Genomic DNA, 27,009 nt, shown 5'->3' with positions numbered 1-27,009 from the left:
TTGACACCCCTGACAAAGATTACCTGAGAGCACACCCTAATGAAAATGTGCACACCTTAACGAAAATTCTCTGGGTGCACACCCTAATTAAATGTACTGCGTATGCCTATGCCCCAGGCAAACCTTATGGAATTAAATTAAACCTTAATGAAGTACATTTTATACCTCTCTCGTCCATTGGATTGAAATGCAAATATTTGTGTACTATTATGTGACTGTATGCAACTTCTTTAGGAGGAGGAAGGATTAATGCGATCTCTGATAATGTGAACTTCAAAAGACTATGCTGAACAATGTAGCAAACATGGTTGACCTTTTGGGACAATACTTGAAGTGGAAATCCTAAGAAAGTACTAGGGAGGACTGGATTGCAAACCCTGAAATACATACAGCCTTTGAAGTTTTGCCCTGAGCTGGAAGACCATTTCTTTGCTGATCATCGGTTACCAGAAGACAATTCGAAGACCCAATCTAGATTCTCCAGGGACAAGAAACAGCCAAGAAAAGACTTTTGAATAAATATCCTGAGTTTAAGATGACTCAGGACCTTCTTCTTGATCCAGCAAATGGACAGGACCTTTGGTCCACAGAGGGCTGCAATCCTTAAGGAAAGGTTGGAAGGACTTGGCCTACTGAGGCCCCAAAAGACTGTGTGCTAGTTCTGTGCTGAGGCTATTAGGAACCTGTGACCACAGAAAAGACCCCTTTGTAGGGTCTGAAGAACTAACCACCTTCCAAAGCCCATATTGGTGTTCGGGTGATCTCTGGCAAGCTTATTAGCATGCATCTAGGTTCTTGTAATTGTTTTTAATTTGTTTTCTCTATGATGCTTTTATCCTAAGAATAAATAAGCTTGCACAGAAAGAGCTGTGTGGTAACTTATAACTCTTGCAATTATTCTGTTATTAGTCTCTGAAGAGAAGGCAAAAGAAGCCTGCTTAGACAGCCTGTCTTTTCTGGGAATAATATAATAAAGGCAGGGAACTGTTCAGCTGGGAGATACCCAAGTCAGAAGGGAGAGAGATGCATGTCTCCACCAAAGAAACGTGATGACCAAGGAGCTAGAAGCCTGGAAGTAGGTGCTCTTGCCATACCATACAGGGCAATTAAGGGGCAGATGGCCTGAACTGTGACACAGGGGTTCAAGGCTTTTTACTTTCCCACTTGCCAGAGTAAAGAAAATTGGTTGAATCCTCAAATTAAGTGTGCACATTTCTCTAGGAACATGAGGGAAAGTGTATTATTTGCATTTAAAAAAAAAAATTGTCCTCGCCCCATGGTAAGGTTTCATTATAAATCCCATACAAAATGTAAATACTACTTAAGTATCAATCAGAATCTAACAGCAGTCTGGTAGTGCTCAAACTAACAAAGACCTTTGTATGTCTAGAGCATGAACACATTTGTGTGTGCTATTTATTCCTTGTTACCAAAAATACTAGTAAAGTTAAAAAGGTTTTTCTTTAAGGCTCATCCAAACTAGTTTGATCAAATAACTGCATTGTTTATATAAAGGAGCTATGCCTCAAAGAGCTTGATTTCTCATGGCCACTACAAAATTTTCTGCAGCTGTTAGATATAATTATTCCCATACTATTGAATATATGTTTTGCTCCAGAATATAGGCTAGAACACAGAAGAGTATTATACAGACAAGATTATGCTTTAACAACTCTGGTAAATCTTCTATAAAACACTCTTTATGGAATTTAACACAAATTACATACAGTTTAAACTACCATTAACTTGTCCCACTGCTTGTTACGGACAAATCTACTTCTATGAAAGAAATAGTTATATAGTTATATAGTTTTATCTACATAAAAACCCCAGCAAAATGAACTTTTGTAGTACAAATACCAAGTCTTTAGACTGACTACAAATCTACTTAATACGGCATTTCTCAATGATTCTTCTGGTCAAGTTACTCTATATAAAGAAATAACCTAGGAGAAAAGGGAAGACTAATTGCTACTTTTATGTGTAGAGCCCCTGATATAGCATGATTGCTTATGATTTTTTCCAAGGAGAAACACAATCTCTCTCGAATGTCATTGTGGAAAGTAAAGTGATGCTGAGGAAAAAGCACCGAGAAGAAAATCTTTTCTGTATTACAAATGCACTTTATTAATAGATGGTCATAGCTTACTTTGCAATATCAATTTAACACCATTTCACTCTTCTAAAAAGTTGTTGTTATAAATTTCTCCTTTTGCTCTTTCCTTATGTTTCTGGGAATTGGTTACCAGTAATTATTAGTTGCAGCATTTTAGGCCCTATTACACAAACAGGTACTAGACTAGATAGTTGCGTACTAAGCCACAGAAACTCCATCAACTTCCCAAATGAGAAACTCAGAAGACATTTTAATGGTGGTGGAGATATGCCAGATCCAGCTCTAGGGCTCTGCCCCATCTCAGCCTTACAATTCTTCCTGCATCACTAGCCATCTAGGGCACACAGCGTCTAGTGAGGATGTCAGCTTAACTCTGAGAATGTTTAGGGTCCATTAAAGTCCTCCATGTGAAAGCCAGCTGTGACGCAGACAGGCAACAAGACAGCTTTTAAGTAACGGGGCTTGTATTAAAGACATTCTGCCTTCCACACTTAACAGAAATAAAGTCTGATTGAAGACATGTTCAAATTGTGCTCTGACTGATGCCAGGTACTTAATATTAAATACATCTAGCAGTTTGGCTTGCTGAAGCAAGTGAGATTTATTCCAGACTTTTGCAGTAGAAACTTACTCTGTGGCCACAGGACCAAGGAAGAAAGGGCTAATCAGAGGCCGGACGCTCCTCTCTTTAGGGGAAGGGAAAACTGTTAAGATTCCCTCACAGAATTTTTCTCAAAGTTGTTCCATTGCTGGGTGAGGTACAGGGGAAATGCAGCATTTCTCCTCACCCTTGCAGAAAAGCCCGTGGTTTGGGTTCCCCTAGGACAGGGACCCCTACCCATAGAAACCCTAACCTTAGGCCCCAGTCCCATACTCCTAGGAACCCTAACCATGGGGACGAGATCGCTAGCCACAGGAACTCTAACCCTAGCCGCAAGTCCCCTACCAGTAGGAACCCTAACCCTAGGGTGGGGACTTCTACCCATATGAACCCTAATCCTAGGCTCAGGCCCACTACGCATAGAAACTCAAACCCTAAGGCGGAGAACTCTACACATAGGAATCCTAACCCTAGCCCCAAGTCCCATCCCCATAGGAACTCTAAACCTCGGACAGGGACACCTATGCATAGGAAACCTAACCCTAGCCCCAATCCCCTACTCATAGGAACCCTAACCCTAGGGCGGGAAACCATACCCATAGGAACCCTAACCCTAGACCAATGTCTGCTGCCAACAGGAACCCTAATCTTAGGCCGGGGATCCCTGCAAATAGGAACCCTAACCCTAGCCCAAGGCCCCTACCCATAGGAACTCTAACCCTAGGCCAGGGATGCCTACCCATAGGAACCCAAGTCCCATACCCATAGGCACCCTATCTGTTGAGTGGGGACACATATCCATAGGAACCCTAACCCGAGCCCCAAGTCCCCTACCCACAGAAACCCTAACCCTACAGCAGGGACCTGTACCCATAGGAACCCAAAGCCTAAGCCGGAGACTCCTAGCCATAGGAACACAAACCCTAACCCTAGGGATGGGACCCCTACCCACAGTGACCCTAACCCTACCCAAAGTCTGATACCCATAGGCACCCCAATTCTAGGGCCGGGACCTCTACCCATAGGAAACCTAACCCTAAGGCGGGGACCGCTACCCATACGAAGCCGAGCCCTAGCCCCAAGTTCCCTACCCATAGAAACCTTAACCCTAGGGCGCGCACACCTACCCATAGAAACCCTATCCCGAGGGCAGGGACACATACCCATAGGAACTCTAAGACTAGCCCCAGGATCCCTACCCATAGGAACCCTATACCCTAGCCGCAAATCCCCTAACCATAGGAACTCTAACCCTAGCCCAATGTCCACTTCCCGTAGGAACCCTAACCCTAGGGTGAGGAACCCTACCCATAGGCACCCTAACCCTAGGGCGGGGACTCCTACCCATAGACACCCTAACCCTAGGGCCGGGAACACTATCCATAGGAACCCTAACGCCAGAGCGGGGACCCCTACCCATAGGAACCCTAATATTAGGGAGGGAACCCCTACCCATAGGAACCCTAACCCCAAGTCCGTTACCATAGGCACCCTAACCATAGGGCGTGGACCTCTACCCATAGACACCCTAACCCTAGGGCGGGGACCCCTATCCATAGACACCCTAACCCTAACCACAAGTCCATTACCCATAGGCACACTAACCTTATCCCCAAGTCCCCTACCCATAAGCACCCTAACCCCAGGCCGGGGACTCCTAACCCATAGATACCCTAACCTTAGGCCAGGGACCACTTCCCATAGACACCCTAACCCTAGGCCGGGGACCGCTTCCCATAGGAACCCTAATATTAGGGAGGGAACCCCTACCCATAGGAACCCTAATATTAGGGAGGGAACCCCTACCCATAGGAATCCTAAGCCTAACCCCAAGTCCGTTACCCATAGGCACCCTAACCCTAGGGCGGGGACCACTACCCATAGGAACCCTAACCTTAGCCCCAACTCCCCTACCCATAGGATCCCTAAACCTACGGTGGGGACACCTACTCATAGGAACTCTAACCCTAGGATGGAGACACCTACCCATTGGAACCCTAACTCTAGGGAGGGGACCCCTAACCCTAGCCCCAAGTCCTCTAGCCATAGGAACCCTACCCGTAGGGCTGGGACCCCACCCATAGGAACCCTAACCCTAGGGCAGGGACCCCTGCCCATAGGAACCCTAACCCTAGCCCCAAGTTCCCTTCCTATAGGAACCCTAGCCTAAGGCGTGGAGCTCTACCCACAGGAATCCTAACCCTAGCCCCAAGTCCCCTACCCTCAGGAACTCTAAACCTAGCCCCAAGTCCCCTACCCATAGGAACCCTTACCCAGGGGCGGGGACCTCTTCCCATAGGAACCCTAACCCTAGCACCAAGTCTCCTACCCATAGGAACCCTAACCCTAGCCCCAGGTTCCCTGCCCATAAGAATCCTAATCTTAGGGCGGGGACCCCTACCCACAGAATTTTTCAAAGCTACTGTAGTTTAATCTACAGTTAAGGAACTTGTTAGTTCAACAGTTCAGATAGTTCTCTAAGAGCATTCATGCAAATACTTCACTGAATTAGTTTCCTTTGAATAATATGACAGACTTTTAGACTGTAACTGCCGAAAACATAATCTGTGCCTTACAACAATATACAGCTTTCTCTCCTTTAAACATATGCAATGAAATTTTGAAAAAACTTCTCAACCCCTGGAATAAATAGTTTTGACAACTAAACTGCCAGGCATGATTCTTGTCTCCATTCTAAACATGTTAGGCAATAAAAAAACATTAGATTCCCTTCTAATTTTTAGCCTTGGGGAGGCAAGTAATTGGCCAAACCATGAACACAAGTCACATCTTCCTGAATACTCCTAGTCTCAAAGTTACAGAAACAGCTGGAAGTTGTTTCAGGCTCACTGTTTAACGCAGAGAAAGTTGTGCTTGGCTAGTCAGTCTTATTTCCTTTGGGTTTTTTTTAAGCTAGTTCCGTTACCATAGCTTGCCCCACTTACAGGACATCATAATACTTTGCAGACAAGCTTGTGCTCCTTTCCCAATGATCTAGTGACCTTACTGTCTAATATTTTGTGGTTTCCGGTTTGGGGAAATAATTCAACAGCAGCCTAAGATGTTTCAGGCTGTGGAATGATCCCAGTTGGCTGCCATCTATCTCCATTTTGAACACTTTCATATTCACAAACCAAAATACCCCAAAAGATGCCGAGTTAGTAACACATCTGCAAGAAAGTGCTGCATACTTATTCATTCTACTGCTGGAGAGTCCTAACTCATCACAACTCTTGTAACATGTAGTAGTTTATTCCTTGTACAATTTGGTTCATTATATTTATTTGCCTTCATACAATAATGAATTTTGTTGAATTGTATCAACAAATGTTCCAAAATTTTTTCCTTGGATAATTAAGTTAAAGCCAAACTAGACACCAAGGACAAAAGTAACTTCTTGAAAGCTAATTTAGAGTAGCAGTAACAGCAAACTGCATTTAGATAAATTAGTTTTTATATCTCAGAATTTGACTGATCAGAACATACAAATATTAACACAAAGCCAGTCCCATTTATTGTACTTCTCATTTACTCATACTTTCTGTAATTGCACTGCCGAAGAAGCAGATTCTCAGTACACTGGGTTGTAAAATCTAGGAAACCTGAGTCGTCATAGCCTGCTTTCAATAGGTTGCAATTGGAAACTGCCACACATAGTGAATACACTAAGTCACTTGCAACACTTTTTGGTTACTTTTGGACGACTGCCTCTGACTGTATTAGGAATAGTTGGAGTTTGACACTTTCTTGTTGAAACTGAAACTTTTCATGGAAAAGAGTTACTTTTGATGAATTTCTCAACTCGAAAATTTTGACAAAGTTTAGAAATGGTTGAAATATCTCATTTTCACATTTTTAAATGAAAAACTTCATTTTTCTAGTTGAAAAAACTTCTTGTTTCAAAATTTTAGCTAATGCTATTACTATTTTTAAATTAAAATGGTCAAAATCTAATTAAAATATTTTGTAATTATTGAAATGAAACATTTGATTGACCAAAACCAAAATTGTTGTTTTAGATTTTCAGTTCATGAAAATATGAGATTTCAACTTTTCATCCCAGTTCAGGATGGGAAAATTTTTCAAGGTTTAAAATTTTCATGGCATGTGAAAACCATTTCCCTCCTTTTTCTAGTGAGATGAGCATGATAGATAAAAAATTAGCTCCAAATAAGGTTTCCCCTCTCATCAAGCCTCCAGATGGTGGAGGAGAACAGAGTCCCTGTAGAGCAAAAATTTGCTTATGCCAATTAAGTCTTGTATTTATGTTTCAGAATCCCAAGACATGCTTCTAATTCAGGTTCTGGAATTGCTGTGTTGCAAGGTAAATTCTATATAATCTGAAGAAAACAGATTGTAAAAAACATGCAGCATCTTCCAAAACTCGAGTTATAGAAGACAAATAGGTACCATAATTAATGCTTTCAGTGTTTCCCCTCACCAGAGTCCATACAATTGCACCTCATTCAGACTCTCTTCCCTTTCCTTACAAGGAAAAAGGAAGAAAACACAGGCAATGTTCTCATACACTTCAGACAATGCACGTCTCAAAATTAGCTACGTCAAGTATTGCAGAAAAAACACTATACACATGTATTTGTTTGGATTCATACACTTACTTTGTGTTCACACTCCTTTCGTGCTTTTTGTGCTTTCCACTAACCATTCTATGACGTGAGTATACTGGTAGGAAAGTTTTCCAAAACTAAGGTTTTATACAACTATTTCAGAATATTAATTGAAGTCAACGTTTAAAATTCTGCTTGTGACTATTCATATCAGAAATCAGATTTTAAAAATAGCACTAAGTCAGGGGATGGATACATACTAGGCAGGGCATCACATTCTATTCTCTGACTCAACCTGACAGCCAGACTAGGTGGGTCTGCACCAGTTCCAACCCAGAAGTGAATGATTGATAGTAAGAAAAAAAGAAACTAGAGAAAGCAGAGACAACCTGTACCTGCCAATAGTGGAAGGGCAGAGTGAGGGCAACCGGCTTCAGCAGTGTTACTGAGCATGCGCAGTTTGTGTTAGTATGCTCAGTACAAGCCAAGATTAAAAATATATATATATATGCTCTAGATTGAACAAGCGTTAGTTCAGGAAAGTCCTATGGCCAGATTAGAAGATCATAATTGTGCCTTCTGGCCCTATAATCTATTCCTCTTAAAGTGCACTACAGAGTTACAAATCTTTGTAAAACAAAACCCCAAATGCTGCCTTTGCCCCACCCTCAAAATCCATCTGATCTCATCCCTCCTGTCAGTCCTGGGTTTGGTCAGTGTGTCCTTAGACCAGGCAGCCCTTCTTGCATTCCTTAGTTCTATCTTCTTGCATGTGACAGTGGTCAGCCCCCTTGCTTAGAGAACCAGTCACCTTTTAAAACATTCTCTGTCCCCATATTGCCCATGTGCTTCATGGGGGAGTTATGAGCTCCAGCCACATGCCCCTCCCCTTCAGTTTGTGTGTAGAATCACCCAAAGTAAATGGCCCTACCAGTAGAAAACCCACTGTTCCAATAGGGGAGAGTCATTAACATCTATGACCCTTGATGGCTCTGCCATAAGTTGTCAGACAGTCTTTGCACTAGGTATTAAGCCTGTTAAATGGTCCTTTCTCCACCATACCTCCTTTTTTTGTGGACTATAACAAGCAATGAAATAAATAGGTCTGAAAGATGATTTTTTGACCTCTAGCTCCTGATAAATTAATGCAAATTAACAACCAATCTGTGATTAACTGCAAAGACAGAGCAAAACATTTGTATTCCTGTGCAGAGCTACACAGAAATACAATTCTTCACCATCAATCAACAGAGGGAGGGAAAAGGACATCAGCCAAGCTACAGTACAAAACAGTCAAACGAAGCAATCTTAGCTTTTCCCTAGGATTTTGGAACATAGCCTGATTTATTCCAGATGTAATCTACAAGTCTCATTTGTTTTGCTGATGGCTAGAGAATGACACTTCATGTGTGTCTCAAATCTGAAATGACTAGGTGTTAATAATAAAACTGTCCTGCAAGTACTATTCACAATACTAAGCAGGTGATCTGGGGTCAGACTTCACAAAACTGTATCTAGTTTTACATCAGTAAGGGCTAAGGATGCTATGGTGGTGGCAGTCTGATTTTGACTAGGCAAGTCTTATGTAGATCAGGAAAACATTTAGAGTTCTACTGGGTCTTTGTGTGACCTTGCCCAAGATCATTTAACTTCTTCTTGACCCTTCAAAATTTTCCCATCCAAATGTAGATGATACCTATCTTGAGAGGCTCATAATACCTATGAGTCTTAATTCATTAGCATTTGTAAAATGCTTTAAGATAGAAGAATTTACAAAACAGATAAATATAATACAACAGCCACACTTGATGGCCACTCAACAGAAGCTGACTTTAGTCTTCTGAGTAATAAGATAGTTATGTGAATAAGATTTTACAAGAGAAAAAATAAGGACTTCCTTAAAAAGATGCAAGTTTGACTCAACTCACCCACTCAGCAAGGACCCAGAAACATCTACAGCTTATGAGATGATATACCACAGGGAACAATAATTATACATTTTAATTTTTGAAACATTTTGTAAATTTACAAAAGTTTGCCAGATAAAACAATCCACTGAAATAAATCCCATATGCAAAATAAAAACAAAACCCTCTCCCAGTACACCTGCAATACAAATCAGGATAATAAAACAGAAATAATTTTAAAATGCCTTCATTTCTGCCTTGCAAGAAGCCAGAGACACACTACAATTGGTTCCATGGGAAGACCGTTCCAGGGGTTCGAGACCTCAGCAGGAAGAACCATACCAAGATCATCCTATGACAGTCAGCAGTTCCTATCCAGCCATTAAAATATGGCATCAACTTGCATGTGCAAATTGCCATATTCTATTAGAGATTCAGTCTGAGAATAGTTTAAGGGCAAGCTAAAATAAAAGTACACTGTCATTTCTAGCCTAGTGGTCAGACTCTTGCATCGTAGATTTTTATAATATGCCCAAACTGAAATACTGAGCTCCAAAAACATCCCACCAGGTTAAATCTTAAGGGAGTGGATGTAAATGGCTGTGGACAGACAGGTCTTAGCTCTCTATCTAGTGAACTCTTCATCTTGCTGTAAGGCAGATTCTCAATTTTTGTAGACTTTACCTGAATCCAGGAGCACGTAATGACCAACCCAAAAGTATGTGGCTCGCCCAGAGCTCAAACTGCATCAGGTTATTTGACCTCACAGGAATTATTCTAAACCCATACCATAACTCAAATACTTAATTCAACAAGTCTGAACTGCCTTATGCATGCTCTCTAACTGCATTTTTAAAATCTGTGTATTACTTATCTAGTTTGAGCTGTAATTTTGTGCTAAGGTTCCCCCCCCCTTCACAGCACCGATCTAGAATACTTTATACAAGTACACATAGTGTTTTAAAAGAGAGATATTTGGCAGGCAGGATATTCTGAACACAATTAATCTAGTTTAACCAGTAGCAACTTTTAGTAAAAAATGAAGTACACACACTGCAAATGTGCATTAGCATACATACTTATTCTTTCAAAGAAAATTGGAAGATTACATTGAAAACTAGCAGATGAAGTTCAGCTAAGAAATGTACCAAATGGAAATCCATTTAAAAAGAAGTTTTGGGTTTTGTAGATCAAATTTGAATAATGATCATGAGAATATTGAAAAGCAGAAAGTTCTATACCCCTTAGGGTCAAAAGACAGCAGTTTTGCAATTTAAGTACAAATTGCAATTCCAAGTGTCCAGACTAAGTTAATTCCTAAGAAAATTTGTATAGCAGATCTGTATGTCTGTTTTTCAAATCTAATGGTTTTATTTAAAAAATACTGCCAATTTAAAAGGATATACAGGAAGAGTAAGAAGGATTCTTTTATCTGCTTCATTCTCATTAATACATGACTAAAATATATCCATTTCCTTAAAGGGAAAGCAGAGGCTAAGAATTCAAGCTAGGATAAAAATAAGTGTGGCATATTTCACATCTTAAAAAACTCACTACAATAACAAATAAAATTGTGATACATTCTGGTTCATATACTGTTGCTGTAGCAAATAAACATGTAATTATGACTAATTCAATGATTCTTTGCTTTACCTTGAGATACTTGTACATAATAAAATAGTTCTATTGAAAGTGTCCAAGTTAGATGTTATTCTTTTAAGCTGAACGCATTATATAATACAGTGCAGTTTTGAGTTTAGGAGTTGTCAAAAGATCTTTCTGGACTTGGAAGACTACTTCCAAAGGATTCTAATGAACTATATGGATGTGATCCTCAAAATGAAATTCCCATTGAGATCAATTTCTCATATGGTTTTGCCATATACATCTGAAATGTCTCTTCCATTGTCACAAGAGACACATAGCTTGACTGTTCCCAGTATATTTATATGGTGCCAAAATTATGATAGGCGATTTAAAGATTGTAAGTTCTTCGGTGCAGGAACACTGTCTAAATGGACAGATGAGATGAGAGTGTGAGATGAGAGATCAGAGAGTGAGAACTGCAACAAGTAGCAAAAGGATAAAGAGGCAAATGTTTAGCAAATTAAAGTAGTGCATAGTGACCTCAAAAATTCCAATTCAAATACACTTCAGATTAATAATTAACTGATAAGCACTTGCTTTGTGAACTTTCAGGCTACTGAACTGAATAAATTGAGTGCAGTTTTCCTTTAATCGGAATAAGTGACATCCAAATTTTATTGTTTGGTGTAGAATAAGCAAATAAAATAAGCACAACGGTATGGATTTTAAGTTTTCAATGTGCTAATTAGGCAGAGAAATATTAAGACTTGAATTCTGGGGTAGAGTGAAGATGTAATTAGCTACGATTTAATGAGCTGTGTAACAATAAGAGACAGCGCTATGTAACTTTACAGCTACAATTTCCTGATGAGATGAACTCAAACACTGCAAAACCTATCCCCAAGGCAAGTTCACCTGTCTAATGTAACTGTTCAGAGGTGAACAACAATATTCAAACACTGGCCTACAAAGTTTCCAGGGACCTGCACAATGTCTTGGCAACAGGAAGTGCCTATAGTTTCGAGGCAATCCTTGCTCTGATTAGAACAATCACCATTTTCCACTCTAGTTTCAACATGTTTCAGTTCATTATGATCTAGTTTATTAGATGGATGAGTTCATCTGTTGACAAGAGAATCTTCTAAGTGCCCACCGCATGTGCATACAATATCAAGGGCATCCAACAATCACGTGTCACAGCAAATAAAGTTTGGATGATGAGAAGGGTGCATCTGAAAAGAATACCTATTTGAAAACATCTCATACAAAACTGGAAGCATGAGCCTTCAAAGACAGTGAATTTCAGCCCTGAAAAAAGATTTGTAACATTCACAAAGATCAAGAAAAACGTATTCTGGTTAAAGCATAAGAATGGGAATCAATAGATCTGGGATCTTTAATCTGTCTTGCCACAGCCTTCCATGAAATAATCTCCAAGTCTCGACCTCTCTGCCTTACTCCCCTCCCCAATCTGAAAGTGGGAAACACACCACCATTGAAATAAGGAATAGTTAATGCTTACAAGGTGCTATGAGATTCTGGAACAGAAGGCACTACTGGATTTCTACTGCAGTAAGCAGGGTGGATAAAAATTCATGATTTTTTTTTTAATTTAAAAAAAATCGAATTTTTTAAAATTTAAATCAGATTTTTTAAATTTTTTTATTTAAATCAATGAAATACTAAATTTCTCTCATTTAAAAAACAATAGTTACAATAAAATCTCATCACAAACATGCTAAACCTACACCTACAGTCTCATAAAAATGAATTAATGGCTCTAGTCTGTGCAGCCTAATTATCAGCTCTTGCCTCTTGAAAGTTCTGGGCTTTCAGTTTCAGTTTCTCAGTAGACTAAAGCCACGTGTACAAAGAAAACAGGCTGGATAGGACTATTGTTGTTCTCTGCTTATGTGGTGAGGGAGCTGGGTCAAGCAAGGCAGAGGAATTAGTTAAGACACTGTCTTAAAGGCACAGAGAATATTTTCATTGTTTTCATCAATGCTGCAAATGTGGTAAAGATGAGAAGATACTTAGAAGAAGAAAAGGAAGGATGCTTCTTAATAACACGTGGCTGCAATGCCTATTTAATGCATCTTTTAGCCAAAGACTTAAGTATGTCTTCTCCAGGAATAAAAGAAAATGTTGTTGAAGTTGCAAAATAATTCCATTACAACCATTTTGCTTCAGCTTCACTGAAGAGAGCAGGAGAATCCAAACTAATTCTCCCTCAAGATGTTCAATGGAATTCTGTGGTTGATTGTTTTGAACAATTTATTAAGAACTGGCCTATTCTCATAAAACTTTGTGAAGAAAACCGTGATAAAATAGATGGAAGTATCTCATCCAAAAGTATCTAACATTGGATTAAAGAGGCATTCATGTAGAGGATATGCTCAGTATACTGAAGCCTATATCCATAGCCTTAAACAAACTTCAGAGAAATTGTTGCTGCATTGCTGATGCTGTCGAAATTTGGAAGGCACTTCAAGAGACATTGAAGAAAGAAATACCTCACCAGCAAATTAAACTGCAAGGCAATAAAGAAGCACTAACTCCACCTCATTTTCTTGTGAACATTCTCGACCCCAGATATAAAGAAAATGCCTAACTTCTGAAGATGATGATGCTGCCATGGCCTGGGCATCTCAAAATCACTCCTCAGTTATGCCAGTCATAATAAATTTCAGGGCTGGAGTAGAACCATTTAAACGGTACATGTTTACTGAGAACGTTTTGAATAAAGTCACTCCCCTGAATTGGTGGAAATCATTAGCCAGGCATCTTGAAACAGAGTTCCTTCAGTTATTTAGCCAACTCTTCACAGCAATAACTTCCTCTGCAGGAACAAGAGAATATTTTCATCATTTGGTATTATTGACTCAAAGCTAAGAGATCGACTGGGAGTTGAAAAAGCAGGAAAACTCATATTTCTGTTTCAGTCTATAAATAAAAGTGACAGTGGGAGTGGGAAAGATGAGAGCTAGTTGTAGAAGTTATAAGGACAGCGTACATTTAGTGTTGTGATGAATTGTCTGTTAGAGTTAATAAACTCTGAAAATTTAAAAAAAAAAGGAGTTTAAGGACAGCCATCAGCCGGCAACTCAGAAGCCTGCTGCAATTGCAAATGTGAAAAATGTATGTAACATTTAAGATTTAGTTTAATAAAATATAGGTGCTATTGTGTTTGTGTGTGTGATTTAGTTTGTAGCATTCCTAATGTACTGCTGCTGCATCTGCAGCTTGACACAGGTAATAAGTATTATGTACAATGTCCTAAATTAATAAAAATCAAGTTATCTTAAAAATTTCACAAAAGTATACCCTCCTAGATATTGTAAAATGCTGTATTGAGTTGTAAATTAATATGTTTTAGTGATCACATTTGCACCATTGTTTAAGAAATATGTGAAGTAGTATCAGTGGGAAACTTGATTTTAAATCAATGATTTTCTTGGATTTAAATCGCCTTGATTTAAATCAATCCACCCTGGCAGTAAGCAAAGTTAATGTTGCCACCAGACTCTTAATTCTGCCTCCTTGGATATGAGAATTATGATAGAGTCTATACTTGCCTGGTCACGTACGATTTCTTTCAGCAGACTCTGTTGCCTCGTTCAGTATACAGCTTGGACAGTGCGTAGCAGAACAGAAGTCATTCAGACCTGTGCTTTATTTTTGGCCATATTCTACTTGCAGTTATCACAGGATCAATAAGAATTTATGCTGCTGTTCCACTAACCACATTGGAGCCCTCAGCAGTGCAGAATGTGTAATGAATGAGATCATGCAATTAAAGAACATAGTCATGCAAATGTACATGGAGGTATAATTAAGGCCATGTAGGCAGCCTTAGTTTTGGCATTTCCTGGGCTCCAAGTGTTCCTTTTAAAACAGTAAACTTCATTCCATATAATATTTCATATGAATACATAAAGTAATGGAAGCAGCATGACCCAGCGGATAAGACACCAGACTAGAATTCAGTAAAGCTATGTTTTATTTATGACTGTACCACTGAGTAGCTGTAGGACCTTGGGCATGTCACAACATCTCTGCTTTAGTTTCCTCATCTACAAAATGAGGACAATAATGCTTGCCCACCTTTGCAAGTGTTTTCAGACCAATGGATGAAACTGTTATTCTGTAGATGCAGTAGTCCTTTCCTGGAGAGGGGACACACACCTTTTAAAGGAAAAGTAGCTTTCGGCACTGCAATTTGTCCTGAACTGAGGAGAGGATAGGGGCATATGTAGATTCCAACATTTAAGACTACTACTAATATCCTTTGACCTTTTCATTAACATTTCCCTCCTTGTAGTACAACAACTTCCCAGAGCCACATATTCACAAAAATAAGAGTTAATGATTTACTTTATTTCTGTTTACATATCTTTGCACATCTGTAGTCAAGTGCACTTACAAGCACTGCATCCTCTGTAAAATGGCTCTAGTAAGAGAATAGTGGACAACATCTAAATATAACAAATGCTTTCATCAGCCACCTCAAGTCCCAATTGGATAAATCAAGATGGAAAGTGAAGACCAGACAATTAAGTGTTACGAAACATAATAGCTAATCTTCCCCAAATAACTGCTCCAACAGGCAAAATGACTGTTAGCCAGGAGACCTCAGAGCCAAAAGTAGCCCACCATAACTCTTTGACACAGAAATATAAAGTTCATATGATTCACAGACATTAGGACACCACAAGACAAGAAATTTGCCTCTTGTTCTGCATAGCAACTGCACTACATTGTGTCCTGATTATTCTACCCTTGTGCCTATATCAACAAGTGGCAACCGTGTAATCTTCAAAAATCTTGCTAACAGGACAGTTCCCTAAATGAATGTCACTCTCAGAAGCTACTGTCTCATCCAGTAATACGGTTTTGAAAAATTGCGTGTACAGTGCATCTCTTATTTCAATTAAGATAACAACAGCAGCCAACATCTTAACGCTTAAAGACTAAATATGCATGAGATCATTCCTGAGGTCTTTCCCTTTTTTCAATAAGAATAATGGAACTAATGCTGCAGTAGAGTACTGAAAGATGGCCAAGTTGAACATTTGCCATGTTTTATTCGCTGTCTGAACCTGTTGGTATATTTCCTTAAAAGTGACAAGATAAAACATCTTCTGGCAAAAGCTTGATAAAAAAGTCTGTAAACATTTCAATTAAATTCTTAAACAGCTGCGGAGGGGAGGGGGAGAGTTACCAAAACTGAAGCAGCAACAAGACAGCTTGATAAAATCCCACTATTTGCAAGCAGTGGGGGAAATTAGAGCCAAAACCCTAATACATAGTCAAGCAAATGCTCATACCCACACAAATCAAGAGCTTGTCTAATTTTCAAGTAATGAAAATATTTTAGATGAGATTTTGCAGCCTTTGTCTTTAGTGAAAAATAGGAAATAGCAGTCAAAACTCATTTCAGTCTTCGGGAACATGCTAAATATCTGAGAAGAATCTGAAAAGAGGAAACAGCAAGAGATTCATGAAATTCTGCTTCCCATGAGGATGCATTCAACTTTACTATTCTAAACTGTAAGCTGTTCTAGTCAAGAGTCTTCCCAATGCATCTGAGCTCTCTCTCTCGTTAACAGCAATCTATCAAAATAAATATGTTGACAGAAATTACCAATATGGTGTTCCAGCAAGAGTATAGTATGAAGAAAAAGTGTCCATTTAGAATGAATAACTTTGCTTTCTCTCCACTTTTTACCAGTACATAAGAACATAAAAAACAGCCATGCTGGGTCAGACCAATGGTCCATCTAGCCCAGTATCCTGTCTTCCGACAATGGCCAATGCCAAGTGCTTCAGATGGAATGACTAGAACAAGTAATCATCTAATGATCCATCCCATCAGATATTCCCAGCCTCTGGCAAACAGCAATCCCTGCCTATCCTGGCTAATAGCCATTGATGTATCTATCCTCTATGAACTTATCCAGTAATTCCAGTAGCCCTTCTAAAGCAAGAAATATATTCAAGGCAGAACATACTGGCTGGCTACTAGTTTCCCTAGCTCCAGACCTTCACATTCCCTGCCCACTAAAACTGCACCCTTCTCACCAGTTTTGCCTGTCCTGCTCTACCTGTTGAGTAGTTCTTGTAGAACAGATAATCTTACATTTCTTAAGCAGAACAAAACTAACTATGTAACCCCAAGTGCTGCTTCTGTAAAAGAGTTACAGAAGGTATGCACACAACTAAAAAAAAGGAAGCAGAAAAAAGCAGTTTGGTTTTATGGCAAACTATCTGGAGGTTAGTTGAGACACACAAGTACCCTTCAGAAAACAGAAATTCAGCCCGAGTGAAAGGAACAAGCCATGGCACATAATACAGAAGATGGGAATTAAGAGAATAAGAAAGAATTTGAAAAGCAAATACCTAAGGACCTAATGTATAAAAAAATCTCCCCAAGAGGTAGAAAACAAGGAGTAGGAATGACATTTCATTTAGAGCTGACAGTGTTATATAAAGTATGATGAGTATAGAGAAGGTAAAATTACCTTCCTCATAATACAAGAATAAGGGGATCACCAATGAAATTGAAGGCAACACATTTAAGAGTAACAGAACGATACTTTAACCAATGCCTAAACCACCTGTGGAACTCACTGAGGCCAAGAGCTTAATGAGATTTAGACGTATTAGACATTTATATGGATAATGGGAACATCCACCATTTCATTAGATGTAGGGATTTAAGTATTCATGCTTCAAGCTAGATCACTGTCTAGGAATAGAAAAAAAAAAAAAAAGTGGGAAAATTACTACATGTAACAGGGAGGCTTGCCCCTGAAGGGATAACCAACCCTGATTACTGAAAGAGGCACTTCTGTGAGAGATTAGCTGTTTCTCTATAAAGAGCAGCAGGAACACTGCAGTAAAGAGGGGAAGTTCAGGAAACAGCAGGGAGTGTGAAAGGCTCCTGCAAGGAAGACTCTGCCTGACACCAGGGAACTTGAGTGGGAGGTCAGAACCAGAAAGCTGAGTCTCCAGGAAGGTAGAACTTGGGAGCGGCCTGCCAAAGGAGTGGAGGAAACTAGGAAGGAAGGTTAGTGTCTTCGTAGTGTAAGCAGACTCCAACAAAGAGTCCTGGGATATGGGACTGAGCCTACTGGCAGGAAAAGCCCAGGAATGACTTGACAGGAGGGGAAATGGGTAGTCTTTGTTTGGGACTTTTGAGTTTTATTTTGGAGCTTATTGCACATGAATAAACTCAGACAGCCCCTTTTACTCCCCAGGAAGGGGAGGTGAATGGTCAAGAAAAAGTGTGTGGCATTTGTGTAAGAACCCACTGAGGGGAAAACGGAGGTAGCCTGCCTGTAGTGTGACCCAAGGCCATGAGGGGGGTACATAGGAAGCAGCCAACCCAGTGACATTACATAATTGTACATTACAGGAAATCTTGCACCTTCCTCTGGAGCATATGGTATTGGCCACTGTATTAGCCTGGGCCAGTTGTTCCACCCAGGATTTGCATTCCTAAATGAATTGTATCTGCTTCTGCAAGTACACATTTACCCTTTGTGCACTCATTCCATAAAACAATCTATCCCAATCCATCACAGATCTTGGAGGGTGGGTTCATATTTAAGATAAGGGACAAAGCCATTTTCCTCATCAGCACACAAGTTCAGAAGCTGAGAAGTTTTGTAGCAGAGAATACTTAAAATAGTATCACATCATTCATTCATGGTGTCAGTGATGAGACTCTTGTGAGAGGAAGTCAAACTAATTATATTTTTAAAAATTACAGTGAGTTTCTGTTGTTCAACTAAAGCAAACTAGAAACTTTTCAGGGTACCCACAATGTTAGTGACAAGCCATATTAACTTTGTAGCAAGATGGGCAACCCCCAGCAGCTAGCTGAAAAATGCTCAATGCTATTTAGAAAACTGAAAAACTCACAAGTTCTGTAACAAGTCCTTCTTACCTCAGACGGGCGAGTTCAGCAAAGTGACTACTGTATTTTCATAAGAAATCTGCACTTTTTTTTACATCCCTTGGCATCATAGACACATTTAAGAATCTTGGCCCAGACCCTGGGTTGTCACGAAGCTATTTTGCTCTTAGGCCAGCCACCACCTAGCTCTTGTTCTCAACATAACCAGTGTGGCCAGAGCATGCCTATGGTACACTGATCTCTGCCGGCCATATTGCATCCTTGGAGCTGCTGTCAGCCAGTGCAACTTCAGAGCAGCCTTCAAATCTGATATACAAGGCCAGAGGACTGGACCCAGCATAGCACTAGCTCAGAACAGAGGAACATAAAGACCACCTTTTCACCCTGACCTCTCCCAAACTGCACTGGGCCATCCCCATCAACCATAATGGATGATCCGGGCCCTTAACTTTTCAATAGGCTAAACCAAGCATTAAAAGCTTGATTTTAATGTTTTTTCCTAATCAGATTATTAGTTATTGATGTCCTGTTGTCAAAGGAAAAACGATAATGGCTTACCTAAGAATAGAGTGGGTGCTACAAATAATGCTTGTGGGCATTCTTGATACAATTCCAACATCAAGTGAGAAAACACTCTTAATCTACACGTTATTATGCTCTGTTAAAGACCAGTCGGCCCCCATTCCTATCACTACCAATTACCATATGGCATTCTTTTTTCTTCACACATCCCCCACAATGAATCATGATGTGTTAACTCCCAACTGTATTTTTAAGTGCATTATTGCTCACCTTATTACAAGTCAGCATTGTCAGAGATCAGATAATGGGTGAACATTTCTACTTCCTTACCAAGACACAATCTTGTTTACCAAAAATTTACAACTATAACTTTCATCTATTCATTCCTGATACCAAGCTATTTCTGATTTCTTCCAGGGAAGGCTCCAAGGGGCTATCAGCACCAGATAGACAGCATCTCCACTGCAAAGCGGGTGGGTTACAGCCTGAAGTCACAGTAGCATCTGAACTTTAGCTTAGACCCCTGGATGGGCCAGTTAGCCTGGATTGAAAGCACCAAACTCAAGTCAGAGGTTTGTGTGCACAGACAGGAGCAGGTTTGGGGTAAAAGCCTGGGTTAATTCTATAGTGAAGATATACCCCCAGGATAGGAAGTTAGAAGATATTACTTTCTTACCCTGTAATGATCCATAATTACAGCCAACCATGGCTTTATTGTCTTCATCACATCTTCAAGCAAATGCTGCTCAACTGTGGACCCATCATGAAAGGTAAGGTTTCCCACATGGATAGCTTTCCTCACTTCTGAGAGTGATAAAAACTCTCCAAAATATTCCTGGTCATCAGGCTCCTGTTACAAGGAAAAATGTGGGTGGGGAAAGCTGCATTAAACAAAACAAAACTGTACGCATATGTTTCTCAATTCACACCTCAGAGGTTCTGTATCCCAGCATACGAAGTACTACATGAAGGAGGACCATATTTACTGACTACACAATTTCAATTTTAACATTGAAGTACTGAAATAATTTGACATGGTTGATTGTATTAGTTTCAGATGAGGGAACACCTTCCCCCTCCCCACCGGCCCATAGAAGGACTTGGAGAATTTCACTTTCTTACAGAATACAGTTGAGAAGTAAGAGATTTTTCAAGGCTATAAAATGGTTATGGCTGAAATAGCAGAGCCACAGTCATGTCTCACTGATTTACTAAAGTAAGCTACATGGAAAGTTCAGAGATCACATTTTTTTTTTTTTTTTTTAATTAAAGTGTCACCAGGCATTTGGGAGACTGTAAGTCTAACGTTAGCTTTGGAACACTTCAGTTCAGTTCTACAGCTTCTGCCAGTGTACACACTGCCTTTATATTTCAACATGCTAGAATACTTAAAAACTGTTATAGGAAATAGAGGTTACTTGCTTGAATTGAAGTTAGTAAACTGATTTAAATTCCACCTTCTCACGGGCTTTAATCTAAACCACTGAATACAATATCAGTATGTATTAAAAAAAATGCAGAGTCCAATATGCATTATCCCCTGAACTGGCCATTTCCATAAAATAGTTTTTGCATGCAAACATCTGACATTGTACCAAAAACAGTATGCACAAGAGAGAATGGTAGTTTATTCCTCTCTCAGATAGTTCCATTCAGAGCATCAACTTCTTCTCACAATCTCAAAACTAATCATCTTCCCAGTTTTAGTAAAGGAGTTTTCTAAGTGAGATTTCACATGTGGTTAAAGCATACAAGTGCAACTCACATTTACCAGGGATTTGGGATCATAAACCAGTAATTCTGGTAGATACCCTGGAAGGTAGGGATAGGATACAGAAGGACCTAAACAAACTGGAGTATTGGACCAAAAGAAATCTAATGAGGTTCAACAAAGAAAAGTGCAGAGTCCTCCACTTAGGAAGGAAGAATCCCATGCACAGCTACAGACTGGGGACCGACGAGCTAGGCAGCAGCTCTGCAGAAAAGGACCTGGGGGTAACAGTGAATAAAAAGCTGGATATGAGTCAGCAGTATGCCTTGGTTGTCAAGAAGGCTAATAGCATATTGGGCTGCATTAGGAGGAGCATTGCCAGCAGATCAAGGGAAGTGATTATTCCCCTCTATTTGGCATTGGTAAGGCCGCATTTAGAGTATTGTGTCCAGTTTTGGGCCCCCCACTACAAAAAGGATGTAGACAAGTTGGAGAGAGTACAGCGGAGGGCAACAAAAATGATTAGGGGGCTGGAGCACAGGACTTATGAGGAGAGGCTAAAGAAACGGCTTGTTTAGTCTGCAAAAGAGAAGAATGAGGGGGGATTTGATAGCAGCCTTTAACTACCTGAAAGGGGGTTCCAAGGAGGGTGGGGCTAGGCTGTTCTCGGTGGTGGCAGATGACAGAACAAGGAGCAACAGTCTCAAGTTGCACTTGGGGAGGTCTAGGGTGAACATTAGGAAAAAGTTTTTCACTAGGAGGGTGGTGAAGCACTGGAATGGGTTACCTAAGGAGATGGTGGAATCTCCATCTTTAGAGGTTTTTAAGCTGAGGCTTAACAAAGCCCTGGTTGGGATGATATAGCTGAGGTTAGTCCTGCTTTGAGCAGGGGGTTGGACTAGATGACCTCCTGAGGTCCCTTCCAACTCTAATATTCTATGATTCTATAACTTAAGTAAGGACTTGATGATAAACTTGATCAGTTTAAGTGCTTAACTTTAAGCTTGTGAATAATTTCTTTGAAGTCAGTAGGACAACTCATACTTAGAGTTAAGCATGGGTAGATTGGGGCTAATTTACATGTAACACACCATTATTACATTCAGGCAATTTCCTAACCCTGACATACAGAATAAGATATTTGCTTATGTTAGACAGTAAATCTCTTTTGTTTGGAGGCTTTTTATTATTGTAATTGTAAGCTTACCTGGCAGTGCAAAAAGTTAAAGTAGTTGCTACATCCTGTAATATTCTGAATGTAGGAAGTACCTGTTTCACCATTCAATAGAGTATCAAATATCTGGAAGGAGACACCAAAATAAATGTATGTATTTAAAGTACAAAACATAAAATCGCAACCGATTCTCAAACTTGCTCTTTATGTCATTTTCTTAATGAAGTTTCAACTATGAATTTCATTCCATTTATTAATATTAAAAAGCTATTTAAGTTTCCTATGAACAGACTGCACTGGCTTCCAGCTGGTTTCTGGGTACAACTCAAGGTGTTTCTTTGAAATATTAAGTTCTTTATGGGTTTACTACTTTAATCAGCTGAAGTCTTCAAACCAATTGTTCTTGATTTATGTGCCCAGGGTCAGAATGTCCTGCAAGAGGCTTTCAGATTTGGAATTTTCTCATTACCTTGGTTCAATTGTCTGTTGCCTATCTAGTCACCCAAGCTTTTCCTCAGATGGTGGGTTGACAAGAAAGGGACTTTAGGCTTTGAAGGTTGAGGAGGTTTATCATTAACTCTGTGATATTGCCAACAATTAAAGAGGTATGCCTAGAGTACGAAAAGAAATTTTAATAAAAAAAGGTATTTTGCCTAGAAACTGGTTTAATCCCATTAGCCAAAAAAAAAAAAAAAAGGAAATTAGAACCCTGTGAATTTTGCAATCCAGATCCTTACCAGATTATTTTTGGGGCCTGTTCTAACTCCCGTTAAAAGACAATGGAAAGATCCTTAAATATTCAGCTTTAAAAAATCCTCAGACCCCCTTTTTATAAAAGATTTAGCACTTTAACATAAATTCTTACATAAATTAAAGCTATTGTGTGTCTTAGGGAAGGATATGTTGAAGAGTTAAATACGTCAACATATAAAAAAGGCAACTACATATGCTTTTAAGAGAGAATGAGAGAGAAAGTTTATTGAAACTAGACCCATGATAGTTCAGAGACCACTTTTCCCAGCCCTTAGCCACCACTGACTCCCTGAAGTGGAAACATTAATGTACACAAACGTAAAGAAACTAAGGCAAGGTTCACATATGTAAAACAAAAACTCCAGCCCCAGTCCAGCAGAAAGGAATTTGAACTATTATTTTTATAAGTCATGTTGGTATCCCTCTGCTGTTATAAAAATAACTGTCATGTTATATTGACTTACTGTCATGAGCTTCGAATTCAAATTAATTTTAGTATTTTATTAAACAGACGTTAACCATAAGTGCTGAATTGTTATTTGCATGAAGGACACACTATAGAAGCAAAATGATTCTTGACTTCGGATTTTTTTTTTAAATCACTTTTGAAATCTGTACCAACTGAAAGTTATCCTTAAGAAATATATTTCTTTGAAGTCTGCCACTCTGTTTAGCTTTTATATTTTTCCCACTTAGAAATTTAAGTTGGGTGGAAGTATAATTTATTCTATTAATATACTGTAAACACATTTATCATTTCATCTATTAAGAAATTATTCAGTTCTTCACTTTTGCTCCCAAAACCAGTCTTTCATGCTAAGTCATTTTTAAAGATCAAAGTTAAATCTTGTTTCAACAATCAAAGACAGAGTCAAAACCAGTTTACAACATCTCGCATTTCTCCCAAATTACTACAATCACAAATAAGGTCACTTAAAATGACAGCCAGGAGCAAAAAGGCTCAAATATATATTAATGAAATGTGTTTATGACTCTCAAATGTCTGCCCTGAACAAATAGGTATTGCAGTAACTTTTATTCCTTGTACAGGTACAGTAAGCCAGTGGAATATGCAGAAATGTTTCAAACATACTACGGTGGATAGGGTTAAATCTCTTTTTTCACTTTGGGAGTTGACACCTGTTTCTTAATTTTTCACTGAGACTAAAATTAAGGAGCTGGATACTCAGCTGGTGTAAATCAGCTTCATGGTCTAATAACTTTTTACTGCAAGGTTACAAAAGCTATCTTTGAAGTTTATTTTCCCTATGACAAATATACAAGCTTATCTGATACCCTGTTAGTCAATGTATTTAGTTCATCTGTATCATGGCAAAAATACCAAATACACATGACCCATTATCCTTTAATGTGAGGTTCTGCATACCATCCACTTCCAAGACCAGGTCTTTAGTGTCTAGAGGTGAAATTCTGGCTCTATTGACTTCACCCCTCGAAATCCTGAAGTCAGTTGAGCCAGGGCTTCATGCTAGAACTACTCCCTGTTTGGGTTTCTTACTCGTTGGATTGAAGAGTAAATACAGGCCTCTGAGGTGTTGAAGAAACTTTATCCTCCAGGCTAAGATAAAGATGCTTATCAATATTTTGATTCAAGCATTTTATTTTTGTGGGGTTGAGAAACAGGTTCAAATTTAGTTTGTCCATTATGCCAGAAAATGTACCCTGTCAATAGATACTGTGCCAGTTTCCCCACACTGTTCTTCTTTCACGAGCCATGTATATATACTGAGCAAAGCTAGCTGATTCTGAATGGTGATATCGCAAATTTCCATGTCACAAGTTTGAAATTGGTATTTTGTGACCAAAGAGGATTCAGAATATAAAACTCTAGTAACTACATAGCACATAAAACTGTCACAGTTGGGTACCTAAACCTAGGCTCCTAAATCCATATTTAGCCACCAAAATAAAAATGTGTTTATTTTCAGAAGTGCTTTGCAATCCCTCTCACTGAAATCAAGGGAGCTGCAGGTGCTCATCTTTAAGTGTCAGACAACTTCTATTTATGTGCCTAAATATGAATTATGGTGCTTAACAATCTATTTTAGGTACTTATATGGCCCCCAGTATTGTAGTATCTAAGTACCCTATGTTCTTTGCTATTTTTATCCTCTCAACACCCTTGTGAAGTAAAAAAGTGCTATTATCAGAGAGGGCAAATGATTATCCCAAGGTCACATACGAAATGTGTACCAGAACAGAGAATTGAACTCAGGTCTCTCAAAGTAACATCCCAACCACTTGGGCCATGTTAACTTTTATCACACTGATGTCTGTATTTCACACCAAACTAGTAAATTGCCAAACCCCAAAAGGAGTAATCCACTGCCAACCTATTTATCCAACCCCTGGGGAGATGTCTGATAAAGCCTATCTTTTCCCTAAAAATGTAACCATTTTCTTATTTTAAGTCTACTTTGCAAACATTTATGAGAAGTATTGTCTGTATATTAAAAATGTCTAAGCAGAAAATGTAAAATCCACACATCATGAATATGATGCATATTCTCCCATTATAATGTTTAAGTTATATTAAAAAAAAAAAAGGTTCCGTATTTAAAAAACACAACATAGACTATAAATACAGATTGATAGTATAATGCACTTCCAATGAGTTACTTCGTGCAGAGAAAATTTCTGTGTGAAATTTTCTTCATGGATGCAACCTCATTTTGCAATATGGGCATCCATGAGCGAGTGAGCAGTATTCACTGCAGACACTGGCTAACAACATCTATGAAATGCAGCCACTATTTTTGAATATAAAGGTTTTACAGCATGTTCAAGTATATGCAGCAGTTCCCTAGACAGCATTTCTTCTAAGTTTCATGGGTAAGTTAAACCTTCAGGGCATTCAAGCATTTAGTTAAAGAAATAAAAACAGTTAATGAAAGACAGGACTGTATAAACATATTCTAAAGCCACTCTGTTTTAAATGAGGCCAAAACAAATTCTATGGACAGTCCTTTTCTTTCCTTTCATTCCCTTCTTCTTCTCCCCCATCTGCCACAGTATAATAGGCACCTTCTCCAGCATCAAACTTCTGATCTTCATTATACTTCTTTCTGACCCTTTACTCAGTTCAGCTGGTTTTAATTGCTAAAGGCCAACATAGGGGCCTCTCATACCTACTTCAAAGGCTTCCCTCCATTTCTTCTGCTGGATATAAATTATTCCCAGGTCAGTCTGCTGCTGGACATACTCCCTCTGGTTCTCATCCACCAAGCCAATTTGATACAGGAATTGCGCATAGCCACCCAACATCTAACAGACAAGCACACAAGAATGGAAGCTGACAAGTTAGGAAGGCATATTTTACTATTCCAAGACAGCCTTTTAAAAATTCTAAATCAGTCACTGAACTCAACCGAGTACAATTTTAATTTAAAAAATTAATCTAGTAACTGGATGTTTAGAAACATTTGGCAAATATTAAGTCACATTAGGAAGTCACTTGGGGAAACTACCACCTTTTAATCAAGATAGGGCTGTAATATGAGAAAAGCACTCCATTTAATTAAGTATAAAAAGAATAGAAAAATATGTAAAGCTTACCATTTCGGGATCACAGAGACCGTTACCAATAGCAACTCCTTTGAAGTTGATCTTAACCTTGGATATGGGACTGTGGGTATGGATGTAATAGCCAATAGCAGGCACATACTTCCCTGCATAAGACTGGAGAGAATGGAATGGTAAGTGATTCAATTTGAAATAATATTGTTTTATTGTGTATTACAACTTGAGTATTTCTACACTACATAGACTAGCAATATTTTATTTTGTTTTCATACAGTCAGTGCAGGTTTCCATTTTTTATTTTCTGCCTCTTGCTGATATGCAGCTAATTTATTCCTGATGAACACAAAGTTTAAATAAATTCATTATCAAAAGTGATTTAAAACATTAAGGTTGAAATAGTCAAAGTCACCTAAGGGACTGGAATAACCTAATTCCCATTAATTATAATGGAAAATGCACAACCAAATCCCAAAGAAATCCCACCCTAAAATAGTTTGGCTAATGATTTCATATCTGCCATAATAAGGTTTATCCTTTGACTGGACTGGGCTGGTACAGGGTGGTAAAGTGCTAATATAGATGTTAACTCAGATGACCACTGAAGAT

General features: G+C 39.0%; 1 protein-coding gene across 3 annotated transcripts in view; it reads right to left on the bottom strand.

Moving 5' to 3' along the window:
• The window catches only part of CPVL (carboxypeptidase vitellogenic like), an 83,658-nt gene that overhangs the window by 14,100 nt on the left and 42,549 nt on the right, over positions 1-27,009 (bottom strand). For all 3 annotated transcript variants that reach the window (XM_067561992.1, XM_067561993.1, XM_067561994.1), the window contains 4 exons: positions 26,437-26,559; positions 26,014-26,145; positions 22,141-22,233; positions 19,899-20,072 (listed from right to left, as the gene is read on the bottom strand). In XM_067561992.1, coding sequence (XP_067418093.1) covers positions 19,899-20,072; positions 22,141-22,233; positions 26,014-26,145; positions 26,437-26,559 — 522 coding nt within the window. The remainder of the gene's footprint in view (positions 1-19,898; positions 20,073-22,140; positions 22,234-26,013; positions 26,146-26,436; positions 26,560-27,009) is intronic.

Source organism: Emydura macquarii, unplaced genomic scaffold, assembly GCF_026122565.2.
Source record: "Emydura macquarii macquarii isolate MOO-44397 ecotype Brisbane River unplaced genomic scaffold, CSIRO-AGI_Emac_v2 contig_2422, whole genome shotgun sequence".
Lineage (NCBI taxonomy): Eukaryota > Metazoa > Chordata > Testudines > Chelidae > Emydura > Emydura macquarii.
The sequence above is the reverse complement of the archived record's forward strand: the minus strand, read 5'-3'. Positions and strand labels throughout refer to the sequence as shown.